Source organism: Lipophrys pholis, assembly GCF_963383615.2.
Source record: "Lipophrys pholis genome assembly, chromosome: 4".
Lineage (NCBI taxonomy): Eukaryota > Metazoa > Chordata > Actinopteri > Blenniiformes > Blenniidae > Lipophrys > Lipophrys pholis.
In genome coordinates, this window is record NC_137637.1 from 31,230,799 (window position 1) to 31,246,771 (window position 15,973).

Below are 15,973 nucleotides of genomic sequence, written 5' to 3' on the forward strand. Positions count from 1 at the left end.
TAAAATTAGGCTGTAATTTATCTTTGCATTAATTTAAAAATGCCCATCCACTGGACCAGATGCACGAATAACAGCAAACTATAGTGAGAGAGCAGCCTCAAGGTGAATGCTGGGTGTTTACGCTTCACTTAGTGCAATACGCCCCTCTCCAGAGTCACGCTTCTAATTACCAGAATAGAGACTTGGGATCTGCTCATGTCCCAGAGTTTGTGGGAAGTGGACTTGAGGAGGAAGAGGAGGTGGCCTGATGCGCGCCCCCGTCTGTCTGTCTGTCTGTCTGTCTGTCTGTCGGTCTGACTGTCTGTCTGTCAGTCTCACCAGGAATAGACTGGAAAGGAGGAAGGACCACTGGAGCTGAATAAAGTTCCACTGATGGACTGAATGAGCACAGGAAGCTCAGCAGCCAGGTTTATCAAAATAAAATACCTGAAAAGAAAATGTAGCGCCGGAATGAAGACTGTGCGTTTTATTGAGAAGAATAAATAGATAATTTTCTCCTATTATGTAGCGACAGTCTAACACTCTTTAACTCCTTTTTATTTTCATAACAACTCTTATTGGTATCAGGGGGATTTAAGGATAAAATAAATGATCGCACATGCGTTTTGAGAACCGCGCTGCCCATAGGTTTTATTGTGAAATTGCGTAATGGATGCGCTGTGCTCGTGTCGTGGCCAGCTTGACTCGCTGTGCTCGTTACATTGGAGACGGTGTGAGAGGAAAGGAGCAAATGTGCGCGGCGGCGAAGAGGGAGGGAGGACAGCGAGTGCGCAAATAAGGAGCCAGGCAGGCACATCAGCAAAGCAGCGGCGCAGGAGCATCTTCCTCATCCTCATCCTGCTCCTGATCCAGGATCCTCATCCTGACCCGGATCGTCCGAGTCTCCAGCTGACAGCCCTTCGTGTGCGTCTCCAGATTGAGATTTCACTGCCGGCTGAAGTGTCCAGCTGAAGCCTCCGCCAAACCCATCAGCTCCCACCACACACTTTCTCTGGCTATTCTTAGCTCGGCTGCGAGAGAGACGAGTCCTTCCGGTCCTTCTCTTATTTATCCCAGTTTCTTGAATATTTAATGGAAAATGGCGATCTGCGCGCAGTCGTGCGGTATTTTCTGCCTCTTCGCGATCCAAACTGTACTTATCATCTGCGTGTCCACGCCGACCGCCGGGACCCACCTCTTCCCGCAGCACTACACGTAAGTCACCCCGCACGGCTTTTCTTTGGTGGTGGGGGGGATGAAAGAAGGGGATGCGGGGCGCGGAACTAGGACAGGTGGCCCCTGACGCGCTTGCACGCGCAGCGCCGCTTACCTTTGGTCCCTGATGTTCAGACACACACACACACAGAGACACAGACACGCGTGCGCACACACGCGCACTGTCTGTGATGCTGCGAATGTCACATCTCTCACATCTTTATCTTGTTGTTCGTGTTGTTTGTGTTCAGTGGCGTTTCTCTCGACAAAAGTCTCCCTCAGTTGGCAACGTGCCGCAAGGAGCCGTGCACGTGCTCCAACTCATCCAGACGATAATATGAGAAGATTCTGCGGGATAAAAATAATAAATAAATAAAAAAATAACCATAATAGAGAGGATGTTGCTGTCACAGCGAGGCGGTGCATGTTGTTGTTAAGGCGAAGGTCCTCCACGCGCACCGTGGAAATAAAGTGCATCCCGCCACAGGACGCGTTGGTGGTTTCACTTAAACCATTTAGCTTTTTTTTTGGTTTCAGAAACTGAATCTTTAAACGTTACAGTCGTAAATGTGCGCATTAATTCTGGAGCCAGAAAATAAGCAAAGCTGTTGAAGTTTATTTATTTATTTATTTATTTCTAAATTCATCCTGCACCTGTTGTGAAATAGTTTGCAATAATATTTGATATTTCAATGATATGCCATTTTATTTATTTTTTGGTATCATTTGGGAACACTACAACGGTTTATTTCTCAAGGACACACACACACACACACACACACACACACACACACACACACACACACACACACACACACACACACACACACACACACACACACACACACACTGAGGTAAACGTAATGTTTGCTGCAACAATTTGCCACCTGTGCGGGAATCAGGCTATTCCATGAAAGACCTCGACAACAATTTACTAAAATGGTCCATTTAAAAGAAAATGTTTATTTGAGGTTATTTTCGCAGTTATATATATATATATATATTTATTTATTTTTGCTTAAAAAATAAGCTGTTGTAAAAAGTGCAACAGTTCCTGAAGTCTGCGGAGCAACGTGTCAGTTGATGCCTGTTTAAAACCAACACGACTGATCTGATGTGGGCAAAATGAATGTGTATAGACTGTAGTGATGGAAATGACCGATATTTGGGTGCTACGGGGTTTTCTCCCTTGAAACCTCGAGGGCTCCGTTAGTTTAATGGCCAAGGTGACTTTCAAAGGTCCAAAAAAATTCAGTTATCCTTCATATCACACTCGATTGACTCAAAACTACAATTAACTGGACCATTGACTTGATTACTCAAGCTCTATAAAGAACAGTGATGCAGGTAATTTACAGGTACACCTGGGTTATATTGCAGACAAAATGTTTAAATCATATTTAGTTTTTATTTCTGAGTGATCTTATCTGAGCGCGCACAATCTCCCGCAACAGAACTGGATCCGTGTCACATTTGGCAAAATACAGAAAACAACCTAATTATTTAATTTTGGCCGTGCCCTTGTTGAAACTGATAAAAATACCATAAATAGGTCGTCGCTCTCTTTGCAGAAACACTCTATTCAGTCACCTCTGAGTATTTATAAACCAGATTTGGGGTCACCCACATCACTGTGGCGTTTGACAGTTAATTGAAGTGAGCTGCAGTTGGATATGAAGGCCTGACACACACACACACACACACGCACGCACGCACGCACGCACGCACGCACGCACGCACGCACGCACGCACGCACGCACGCACGCACGCACGCACGCACGCACGCACGCACGCACGCACGCACGCACGCACGCACACACACACGCACACACACACACACACACACACACACACACACACACACACACACACACACACACACACACACACACACATCTGTTTGACTCTCTGTATTTCAGGTCTGACTCGGGAAGTGCGTTTATAGGAAGGTTCAGAACGTGACCTCTTGTATTTCTACTGCCGTCCCTGGAAAATACACATTCTGGTTACGTTGACACATAAACATGCGATGTAAAGCGACAGAGATGATTGGGTGATGTTGTATACCGTGGATGGTGTGTGTGTCTGGCGGAGGGAAACGTGTTCACAGGGAAGCTATTTCCACATTTCTAAATTGTGTGGCGAAAACCTGTTAACTGGAGTCTAAATGGGCATTTTTACAGTATTTTTCACGGAAAGCAAAATCTTTTCTTGGGAGGTAAAATATCATCAGCAATTTTCCCCCAAATGCTATTTCCACACACAAAAATGGTCCAACCTCCTGCCCTAATAGATATCTGAGCGCGGCCCTCGGAGTGATGAGATCCATTGCAACAGAGTAAACATGGTGACGGTACTGTACACCACACACACACACACACACACACACGGTTTTTCCATCCAAACTCATTTTGTCATATTTTGTGCATTTCCGTAATGGCGGGACGCCTAAATTAAAGGCGAATGAGTCTGAAATACAGAAGCAAATGGGAGCGTTGTACATTACACTACAAAGAGCTGGAGAGCGTCATCCTGTCTTTCATGTCTTTCATGTCATGTCCCTTGACACCTTGTGTGTCTTAAAGATGGCGGAGACTTTTCTAGAACGAAAGGCCTCCGAGGCCTCGCTGTGCATAATTCATGACGTAACTCTTCTGAAATTGTCTTCGGGATTGTCCCGGAACCGAAGGCTCAACTATTACGGGCCATTTTGGGCTTTTGCGTGTTGTTAGGTCATGTGGACTGGTGTATATATCAGAGTTGTGTACAGGCTACACTTAGTGGTATCTGAGATGGTCTCTACATAGTGTGAGGTTGGTTTACCGCCTCATTGGACGCTTACTTGTCGAGTATATCGGTCTGTGCAACGTGAGTAAATAATCCGGCTGTTCTGTAATGTCCTGATGATGTATTTAGAAATGTTTCATCATTTGGTGAAGGTGTGAATTGATGGCTGTGGTACTGGATCAGGTACTCAACACAACACGTAGCTCATGCATCTCATTGGAGAATTAGAGCGACTGTATCTCCATATGAGAAGCTTGTTGGTATTGTGTGTCAAGAGGTTTACATTCTGAGAAGAAAAACTTTGACAACTTTCTAAAAAAAACAACCCAGCAGAGCCTATTGTATAATCTGTAGTCTAGTTAGTTGGTGAGCTTCATTCCCTTCTCTAAGCTGAAACAAACAGTGAAGGAATATTGTGTTATGAACTATAGTTTTAATAGAAGACCTCATTGTTGCGCGTCAGCCTGTGAAACAAGATGACTCTGTGTGACACACACTTTACACACATATATATATATGAAAGTGTATCATCAAAGATAAGTGTGTGTGTGCGTGTTTTCTGAAGGCCTGTAGACTGAAGATGTTGCGTAAGAAGAGCGCCTGGCTCGGGGGACAGAGGTATTGTCCCTCACTGTTAGTGTCAGCGCGTCGTGCTCAGCTCCGTTCTCACTGTAAACTTGTTTTTCTTTTCATATTGAGGTGACCTTTTCACAGTGGCTGCGCTCCCTCCACAGTGGTCTCCCTCTGTCCTCCGTTCGGAGGCCCCCGTTTGCTTTCTCCTCCTCTTGTCCTGGTAAACACAGTCGACAAACTCGCACACTCTCTGGCATGTTTGCTCTGCTGTTGCTCTCCTGATGAGGCCCGCTCCGGCTTGGTGATTATGGCGAGGGGCTGTCACTGTCTGGCAGGGTTTTTTCTTTTTTTTTTTTGCAATTTAATAAATCTGTGTCTTCCCTCTTGTCTTCTGAGCAAATCTGACATTTGAGGATGACATTTGTCTCCGTCATCATATGAAAAGACAAACGATCGTGTTAGGTGCTATATGATTAGGTATCTCCCGGCTGCTGAGAGGAAAAGGTTGGCACACAATCAGTGGCTGGCTAAAAAAAACCCCACACACATATGACAGAATTTATGAATCTGATTGTTCAAAGATTGTTTGTTTTGGTTTTTTTCGTGGATGTTCAGCATGGATTCAGGTTGTCCACTGCTGTGATCCAGTAAAAAAAAAAAAAAAAGTCCATCCATTAAGCCATTTGTTGCTTGCTGGGAGACGTACAGTGATGAGCTCCAACCGTTTGATCTCTTAATTCCAAACTTGGCTCCGTCTGACGGAGATCAGCTCCTGCTTAGGGTGCACTTCTGTCAGACCTGAGCAGTTTTATTGTGGAGCCGCTGATCCCAGCCGAGCCAAGACGGGCAACGCTCGCTGCCAGTCGGGCCAGATATACGCAAGAAGTGATGGTCGGAGAGAAGGTGCTGATGACTAACCCAGACACAAGCAGAGATAGGAGGGGGAAACTTCCAGATACGATCCGGGAACAGGGGCGAGTGTGGCGCTTTGCCAATAGAAGTAGATGCACTCGCTGCCAGACTTGTAATACACACACACACACACACACACACACACACACACACACACACACACACACACACACACACACACACACACACACACACACACACACACACACAGAGGAAGGGACCGAGATATAAACGGTTGTGTGATGACATGTTTAGGTGACGATGTCGGCGCTTAAAGATGTTTAATTTGGTTTTGCAGGATGATTCACTGGGCCGGACGCATCGAGAAGGAGCTGGAAAAGGTTCTGCAGCACGTCACTGGGACTCAGCAGATGAGATCGGTAAGTTGACGTCACACTTGCGTGTGACGCCCTGCGTTTTCCCTGAATTATTAATCGGCACGATTTCACTGGGCTGGGTTGTAACGGAGCAGGTCTGGCTCTGAGGCAGCAAATAAGACGTTAACTTGTTGTGGTAATACATCCCGTCTCGTTCTCAGATGGACATGATTGTATTTTATATTTATAATGATAAAAATCATCTTTATTTTATTTTATCTTTGTTTTTTAACACACATTTCTCAAGCCAGATCTCGGCATCGAATCAGAAGCTCTGTCAAACAAGAGCTTCAACATGACGTTGGAAGAAAAAAAAGAAAAGTAGCAGACTTTAACGTTATCTGTTTTATGATACCGACCCGCTAAATGACTCATTAATACGGAATCTGCTGGTATCTGCTGCCCCGCATGCGTTTCCGTACAACGCGTGTCTGTCTTGTGGTTGAGCAGATGGCTGAGCAAAGTGTGATTGACACTGTTTCATCATACTTCTGCCGTGTGCACATGTTCTCCGTGCTTCCAGGGTTTGTAATGCACCCTGAGATAAATGCTTCATTATTGCTGTACGGGTGAGTCTGATTCATCCTGCCGGGACAGAGCCCGTGGCTTTATGTTAGCAGTAACAGTGGTTACTGCGATGGCTGTTAGTGTGGCGGCGACATTGATGGATCCCAGAGAGGAGGAAGTGAGCTGACGGGGATTGTGCCGGTGTAAAGGGTAACGACCATTAGTGGATATCAGGCAGACACTCGGGCTGCATTATAGAGATAGGTTGAGTTTTAGCACTCATCCAGTGTAAACAAAACATAACAGACAGTGTTTACCCATGGAAAATATTTGCCTCTTGCGTTTTGTGCAAATATTTTTTATTTTTTTGTTCAGTATTCCCACCGAGCGTCGCAGATATCCACACAACAGAGGGCTGTTAAAATACCGTTGCTCATTGCTCCAAGGTGAAAGCTTATTGCCGCCGCTTGATAAAAAGGATGCATCTCAAAAAATGTTGTCATTTCACCAACGATAAAAAAAACCCCCAACAACAACACTTCTCCACCTGGTGTCGATCCACCTCCGTGATAACGTCTGATGACTTTTTTGAAAAAAGTTTTAAGGGCCTTTTCAGATTTACAGTTTTGTCAACAGATGAAGGCGCTTATCTGTTGTTTTATTCCAAAGGTTAATACGATCACTAAACCAGGAGAAGGCGTTTCTCCGTTTTTTTTTTATGGCGATTTTCACTCGCGTGTTTGATGTGACCACAATTCTGGCCCGTTTCACGAATCGTCTTTTTTATTCAGAAGCATTTCCTCCAGTTGATGAGTAAAAAAGCAGCTTGCAACTTGCGTCGTGAGAGCTTGTGTTGCCGCGTATACCCGCTGATCGAGGTCAATCCCCAAGTGTTGCTGTCTGACGTCCACCAACCACCTGCAATTAGATGGAAAGCATGACATGATTTCAATCCAAGAGAACAAAGTGGGAACATAACATGCCTATAATCGTCCCAAATCTCATTTCCAGACTTGATTTCAGCAGAAAGGAGAGCGTTTGTTTAACCAAATTGCCAGTAGCGAAATTTCCCCAAATGAAAAGTTTGAACTGGAGAGTGTTTGATTTTGATTTTGTTCGCTTTGTGCGCAGTTGCACGAGTGAGCTTCGGTCGTAGATAAATTTGACTTATTAATGGTTGCAAAGACACATTTGCAGTTTTACCCCCCCCGGGGGCTCTTCGTGTTGCGAATGTATTCATTTGTATGTGATGACCTGTAACCGATGATATAAGTCCTATCTGAATGAATAAAGCATTTGTTTTGGATTCATCTCTTAAGTGGAGACGCACACAAACTATGCTAATAAATAATAATAATGGGTGAGACACAACTGTTGCCCCAGAGCTTAATGAGTTTCTCTGTTACTGTAACGATCGGATCATTCTGCTGGTTGACTAATTGGCTAATTTACAAGTTGTTGCTCCTTCACGACATTGAGATGAATGCTCTGTACATTTAGTGTAAATATGGTGTCTCCTCGATACTTGTTACGACGCCGGGATGGAGTGATCCTGAGCTTTATGAGCCCTAAAGCTGAGATGTGATGTTGACACGATGCTCAGTGGGATTTAAGTTTTGTGGATTTGAACTCATTTATACTGCAATGGATTTTTTTCTTTCTTTCTGTAGGCCAAACGCAGCGAAGCCAATCTTTCTCTAAAAGTCTGAGGTCTGTCCCAATGATGTCTTGTGTTGGGGGCCCATATGGCTGTATGTGTGTATGTGTGTGTGTGTGTGTGTGTGTGTGTGTGCGTGTGTGCGCGGTGGTCTGACTGTGTACACAGACCGGGTGTGAAAGAACATTTATCATTGCCCCAAACAGGAGTCGTCACAGGGTGTGCTAAATGGCCCAGCATGCCTAGAAAAGCCATTTTCTAAATGGATGCCTCTCTCTATACGTGTGTCTGATAGAAATCTTCCCAGGGCTATGCTGGCTGGTAACAAGATTGCCTCCCTCTGCGCCCCCTTCCTCTTCATGCGTAGTTTATTCTCGCAGACAAAAAAAAAATGCAAAGTGTGTGCAAATTATTTTTGAGTTTGTCTTACATGAAAAGAGACAAGGGAACTAAGTTGAGTATAATGGGCCCTGTTCGTCCCCCCACCCCCCCCCCCCCAAATTGAGATTAAACTTTTTCTGACAAGTGAGGTATTGAGTGAAAGGAAGAGAAAAGACGAGGCAGGACAGCACCCAAAATAGCTGAATAGACACCAACTCAGAAATGTCCAATATTTTGATGTGCTGTAGTTTGTAAAAACAAAGTCTTAGTTTTGAGCATCTTAAATTAAATAAATAAATAAATAAAAAAGCCCTGAAGATGTTAAAATGCTAAGTACCATATTTTAATATTCTCCGGCCAGGTGGGGTCCAGATGTTAATCTTGCCCGGGGAAGTGAAATGAAGAGGGAGGGTGAGTGATGCACCGGAGGAGTTGGAAGTTTGGAGCGCAGATAGACAAGGAGAGTGGGCGGCTTTGAGAGCAGAGGAGGAGGGTGGGTTTTTTTTTTTAGAGAGAGAGAGAGAGAGAGATGGGATGAAGAATGGCTTGACAATTGAGATGGATGTTCAGGCGGTTTTGTGTGTATATTTAGAGTCAAACGACTTAGGATGGATGAAATGATAGAGGAGAAGGATGAGAATTGTTGAATCTAAATGTGAGCAGACTGATGCTGTTTATAGTCCTCGTCCTCCTCATTATCCCGCGTGCTGCCGTGCTTGATGTGTTACAGTATGTGGGGATGAGAGGCGGCGGTGGACACTGGCATTGTTTTCATATCCCCGGGCTTATTCAGAACAGTTTTAATAGGCACACATGAGCAGTGTGCCGACTCCCACGTACTGTCATCATAAATGGTTTATCAAAGATACAGATTGAGCCATACAACCATTCGATTAATCCAATCGTCGTTATTTGAATCATTATAAAAAGGGATTAAGTCAATTAAACAATGATTTGGAACAGTTACTAGTTCCAACTTTTTGAATGCTTTTTTTTTTTGATCATACATTCGTTGGAGTCATATTAACCATGCGTGACAACATGGTGGTACAGTGGTTAACCCCCCTTTGCCTCACAGCGGGAATAGTAAATGCAGTTAGGGGGGTTATTCGGTTATTGTTAGTGGAGTTTGCATGTTCTCCCTGTGCGGTCTCCAGTTTATCAGTAAGAGCGTGGTGTCACAGTCTCAGTATTTGTCCTGTGATGGACTGATGAACATGTCCCGGGAAGTTCCCCGCCGTCACCCAAATCATCTGGGATCACAAGTCCACTGTGACCCTGAAATGAACCGTGTAGTAAAAGGATGTATATTATTTAATTCAAATATATAGTTATGGTTATATAGATGATGGGACAATGTTTTATAGCAGCACTCAGACCTCTTAAGTAGAAGAAAATCTTTAGCTTATACTTCAGTTAATGTATTACCAGTAAGATGTATTTAAAACATCAAAAGTAATAATACTTTATGTGGCAAAGTAGCCTCTTTGTATGATGCATTATTAAATTAAATCGTTGGCTTGGTAAAGCTGTTCACTTTTAAAGAAGCCATTGCAAAAGTCAAACATTTTTCAGTATTTCTTTTATCAGTATTGTGCAACGAACCCTGAAAAAGTACTAAAATAAACGCTGAAATCACTTAAAAAACTTCATAAATGGCAGCCCCCAAAATCAGCAGCACTTGTATTCACTTTATTCTGAGTGGCATTTGTTCTGTTTTACACAATACATGTAATTGATTTAATTTATTACTATTTAGCTCCCATCACCACCATAACTGTAGAGATTCAGGGCGTCTCTGGTGCAAGTTGTACTGACCACAAGGGAGCAGCCCACAAGACACTTATTCCATGTATTAATAATGAATTACACACTGTACTGTGGGTTTTACTTTTTCATATTTTTCACCGATCGGTACTAAAAGAATTCCCTTCAGGAATAATAAAGTTTTATTTATTGATGGAGTTTATTACCTTTTATCTCAGTAAATGTTGGTCACATTTGAATTTATATATTTTTTATTCCCTGTACAACATTTTAAAGATACTTGACCTCCTTTAATCTATAGAAGCCTTGTTAATGAGGTGATGTATTGACACTGTTGTCTTACATTAAGAAAGATCGGGTTTGAATCAGGACCTCTCGTGTGTGATCAGCGACTCCACATTGTTTGTAGTTGCAAAGACAGTGATTGTTACTCAGTGTGTCACTGTGTGGTGGTAACCTGAGCGGGGTGAACTTTACCATGGGATGGATGGATGGATGGATGGATGGATGGATGGCCAGCCTCAAGCAGTCCTTTGGAGGAAACAATCAGACTTTCAGGGGAAAGGTGGTTGTTTTATTTTGAACTCTGCAGCTAATACTTATCTGAAACATGACAGGAGCACCCGACCCAACATAAAACTGCACTTTTGAAGTTGTCAGATACCTCAGAAATGTTTTGAAAAAAGTGGTTGGATTTTCAACATTAGTGCTTTTTATTTAAAATAGTTTTTTCGTTTTAGTAGTCTGTAACTGCAGCGGTTAAATCTATGTATATACAGTATATATATATATTTTTAAATCAAATATAGTGGTTTACTTGAGGAGTTGTACCTGGTTACATTACTTCATAGTTAAAAAAAAAGAAAAAGACCTACATTTTAATACAAAAATGCACAGACATACATTCGCTGTATGATTTCTCCAGCTTCAACTGGGCTAAATGTCAATGCCATGCAACAATATATTCAAACTGATTCCAATAGGGATTGAATTGCCTTTCAGTGAGAAGAGTTCATTCCACATAAATGATTTAAGCTGGTGCGTATAGCTGCTCCTGAACAGCCTTCGTTCATCCCCGCACTCCCAGGATCCGTCTGCAGCCATTCGCTGCTCTTGATTACTGGAAACCCGAGAACCGCGCTTGTAGATCGATACGCCCACGTGTGGACGTAGGGCGGGAAGACAGAGTGCCAATTAATGGATGGGAGAATCACTCCGTTTTCGTATGAGCCTCGTCTTTTTTTTCCCGAGGCCCACGGATGTTTTTGCCGTCTTCCCTGCAGCTCTGCCCTTCAGCCTGTATCACTGGGCGTGTGTGGTCAAGACTGCATCAGCCAGCCTGCTGACCACAGGCTGGCCGCAGGTTTATCTCGGTTCAACACAGCCTCGGTGCGTGTGCGTGTGCGTGTGTGTGCGTGTGTGTGTGTGTGTGTGCGTGTGTGCGTGTGTGCGTGTGTGTGTGTGTGTGTGTGTGTGTGTGCTTTCCTCCAGTGTGATGGTTTACGTGCAATAAGTCGCCTTTTCTTTTTTGGTGTTAACATCATCATCGATGTGTTTTTATTACACGTCTTTCCCGCTTGTCCACACCTTCTCTCTGCTTCCAGCCAAGAAGGAGTCGCCGCTCGCCGCCGAGGCGTTCGACCCCAACAAACCCACATCTCAGTAAAGTGCGCCGGTGGATTTGCTCAGTATCGCTGACTGCTGAAATTTCCCATAATCTGTTTCAAATGCCCAGTGTTACGCCAGACATCACCCCTGCTCCGTCTCCTGAGCCCCCCGCCTCCCTCCCCCCCCCCCTGAAAGCTGATGTCAGCTCCGCAGCCCCTCCCCGTCTGCTGATCCATCAGTAGACGATTATGTGAAGGCTGATCAGTGCCGTTTGTTTCTTGATTTAAGAGCCCTTTCGACAGTTTACAGAGGACTTGAGCAGCAGTTACCTTTAAAGGAGAGAGAAAGAGAGCAGACCTGGTGTCTGTTACTCCCCCCCCACCCTCCCCCTCTATCTTCAGGCCTGGACCTTACACAACAGCTACTCGTTATCTGCTTGTGTGAAACATCACAGACTATTTCTGCACCATCACTTACCAACGTATCTCTGGTGTATTCTCCTGATGGCTTGTCCGAAGTATCCCTGAGTCAATGCTTGGCATCGAGCAGTGGTTCGTTCTGCCTCAGGTCCACTTCCATACGCAGAAACAGCTATTAGCACTGTTGTCTGTAAAAGTAAAGATATTTTCAGCAATTTACACTTTGTTTAGCTGCGTTTTTGCTCTTACTGTTTAGTACGTGTCTCTTGTGCCGCCACTGGACTCGGTAAACCCTCCGCGGTTGAACTTTGTTTTATTAGAACGATCATTAATCATTTATTTGACGTTCCACATACTTTTGGAAAAGTGACACTTTTTGATCTAAAACTTCTTGTTTAAACTTGCCGCATTATTAAATTATATTGTCATGCACATCAGATGAGATAAGGGAACATGTTGGAGAGTGGAAGAAGAAGGTCATGTTATTCTCATACAGAGACTAATATTGAAATTCTTTCGCACAGAAAACAGTCTTGAGCAAATGTGTCGATAAATTCAAGAAATTGTTTTCTTTTCACACAGATGTAAATGTCTGCTTGTCTGTTGTCATACTTTAAGTATTTTTTGCGTATTTCACTCTACTCATATTCACTTTATTCGCACCTCTGAGGAGGTCGCACGTTACACAATGAGCATTTGTTGATACTCTTGTCGGAGGTCATAATTCACGCCCGATTGTATTGTAAGAGGGATTTAAATCCCGGATATTGTCTGAAACACATCCCGCTATTGCGAAAGTGAAATGAAAACTTTTTAATTTGTATCCAATTATGTGCCGTCTTATCAACAAATAAGTAAACAACAACATGGTGCAGTTGGGCGCTGAGTGGCTCGGGGCACGCTGGCGGTGAGGACGAATTATGATTCAAGAAGATGAATACGTTTGAAAGTGTGCTCTGCAGAGGGAACTCACTATTAGGAAGGATCATTTTTTGTTGTGACTACTCTGCGATAAACAGTGAAAACACCAATTTTGCTTCAAAGTAACCCTCCAGGAGAGTGCACTCGTAGTTACCCAATGAACACATTGGCCACGATGTGGTGGCAGATTTTAAAAAAACAACAACAAAAAAGTTCTTTGTCCGATAGCTCAGCGTTTGTTTGTATTTTTTGTGTGTTGACACCGCCACGGTGTCAATGAATCAAAAATGTTAAATCTGTTTACGTTGTGCCATTGTGTAGAGACACCTTGATGTCTACTGAACTCGTACTGATGTTGTAACTCTAATCCTGATATAACCAAAATAAATCCTGCCCCCTTTGGCTATTCTCTTATCTGCCCATTTGTGTATCCACATGATTGTATTGTCCAATTTTCAAACGTCGCTGGATCCTCATTCAGACATCCCATTAGCCGTCCCCGAGAGTGGGGGGGGGGGGGGGGGGGGGTCGTCGCTGTGACACATCGGGTCTGTGAAAGCCCGGACATGTTCCGCGAGCAAAGCGCAGTGCCGCGCCGCACTTCACTGTTTGTGCGTTTACCGAGTATTTACTTCCAAACGAAAACGCGACATAATAACTGTGGGCATTAGAAGGCACATAAAACCAGTAGTCTGCTGAACGTTAAGCAGCGCAAGAGCTGGTCAGCACCATTACTCCCAGACGCAGACTCCCCTGGGCTGACGGCAGAACAGAAGGGCACACAAACAAACAGTATTTATTCTTCTGCCGTTTTATTGGTTTTCTGACACTGGGGAAGGTTACAAGGATTCCTCAGCTCCCCGGCTTGATGGCCTGGCGCTGGTTGCCGGTGTTTATATAAATGAAAATACATATATCTGCGGAGTGCAGCCGTGCATGCAGATGTCCCTGAGTTACTGTTTGAAGGAATTACTTAAAATAGCTTTGCCAGAAAGTAGACACAGATTGTTTGACACTCGCATGTTGATGGTTTTTGGTTTTCGTTCGGAAGCTGTAGCCGGCTGCTCGTTCAACAAAAATCTCTTTCCGAAACAACATATGCAACGGAACTGTCACACACATAAAATGGATTGCTGATGCTATATTAACAATTCAATGGCTTGTTGTTTGTGCTATCCAACGTTTATCACTTGGAGCAGAAGTCACGGCGAGGCACCGTCGTTGAATGTAACTCGTTTTCTACGGAACAACGTATATAAGCAAATAAATGAATAAAAGTTAATTAACATGTGAGTGGTTTGTTGCTCAAGTCAATTATTTCACTAGGTTTCATTCCAATTGAATATTCTAATTCATGGCTGAACGTTCGTTCTCTACACATTTCTGCCTTTACGTAAGTCTTGTTTTTCTTCACTTGTCCAGTGAAGCCAGCTGACAGAAATCAATAAGACAAGCGTTAGAGACACAGGGCTACATCCTGCACGCTGTGTTCATGTCTTCCCTGGTCACATTATAACAGATCTAACAGTATATCACCGTGCGCGCGTCCAGTGTAGAGTATCGCCAGGATGGAGCTGTAAAAGCCCGACGGGGAGGAACGGCCTCTTTAGTGTCGGCACAGGACTAACAGGGATGGCTGCAGTGTGTGAATCTCCCTGACGTCCACTGTGCTCCGTTTGGGGCCCGTTTTCTGTCTAAATAATTGTTTCTTAATGAATTCAAGAAAAACAAAACCAAAAAAAAACGGTCTGTTGCTACCAGTGGCTTTTGGTGGAGGGAGAAAAAAAAGAAAGCCTTGCACTTGTTTGAAGAAAGACAATATAGCATTATGTGTCAAAATAGGATTAGGGGTCTGCTAAAGCTCCAGCCCTGTCAGAGGAAGATGCTTCTTCTTTTTTCTTTTCGTGCGCCAAAGCTGCAGATCTTTTCTTGTTTCCATCTCTCCACATTATTATTTGCAGTGTGCGTGCGTGTGTTTGTGCGCGCGTGTGTTCACATGCAAGTGAAATTTTACGTTTGATGTTTCAGAGGGCGCATGATGTGTCTTTGGTGCTATCTTTGCTTGACAGAGAGAAACAACTGGGTACAGTTTCCTGAGTGGGTTGCAGTGGTAATGTAGAGTGGCGTGATGCCCTAGAAAATTCCAGGTGTGAAGTGCTTTATTCATTCCACTGCAGAGGGAGTGCTTCTGCATGTGTGAAGTGGTAGGTGTGATGTTTGCCGTCCGTTGTGAACAAAAAATATATTTTGCGTCTTTCATCAGCGCTCGGGCCCCGAATGCGAGCGAGTTCGTGTGCGCTGGAGTCTCCCGAGGTTTTGTCTCCCCGTCTCCTCCACCTGCACTTGTCCCCGATTGATCGGTCACAGTTCTGAATAACTTTAATTGGCTTGCCTCGGCGGTGGGCGGTTCTCAAACGCAGGACTGCTGTGGAAGTCCTGGAAAAGTGTTTATAATTTTTGATCATGTAAGGCTGTAAGGACTCTCTGCTGCCATCTGAGAAGGGTCTTCAGAAGTGCTACCTACGATGTTTTAATTCTGTGGGTTGTGGTGTCTTCTGCCTTGTTCTGCCCCTCTTTCATTCTCTGTTTAAAAAAAACAACCAAACAAAAAGAAGAACCGCTAGAAGTGAAGCTCCCCCTCCAAACTGCAATTTTCCACCCCCGTCTTTGGCTTTGAGCTGGACTCTCATCTCTGCCTCTGGCCCTTTTCCCAAGGCTCCGTTCTTTGATGGGATTTGTGCTCCACCACTACAATCGCTGCACGTACACACGCGTATGCACTTGTAAGCATGCATATACCATATTTACAAACACCGTACACCACGAAACAGTAAACCTGCCTTTAACAATGTTTTTTTTTTTTTATATAA

The 15,973-nt window shown here is 44.0% G+C and overlaps 1 protein-coding gene across 1 annotated transcript in view; it reads left to right on the forward strand.

Annotated features, from left to right (window-relative positions):
* Window positions 1-681: 681 nt before the first annotated feature.
* cacna2d2a (calcium channel, voltage-dependent, alpha 2/delta subunit 2a) overlaps window positions 682-15,973 on the forward strand; it is a 145,832-nt gene continuing 130,540 nt past the window's right edge. The window contains exons 1-2 of the mRNA XM_080461153.1: window positions 682-1,194; window positions 5,765-5,846. Of these exons, the coding sequence (XP_080317279.1) occupies window positions 1,079-1,194; window positions 5,765-5,846 (198 nt within the window). The 5' untranslated portion in view covers window positions 682-1,078. The remainder of the gene's footprint in view (window positions 1,195-5,764; window positions 5,847-15,973) is intronic.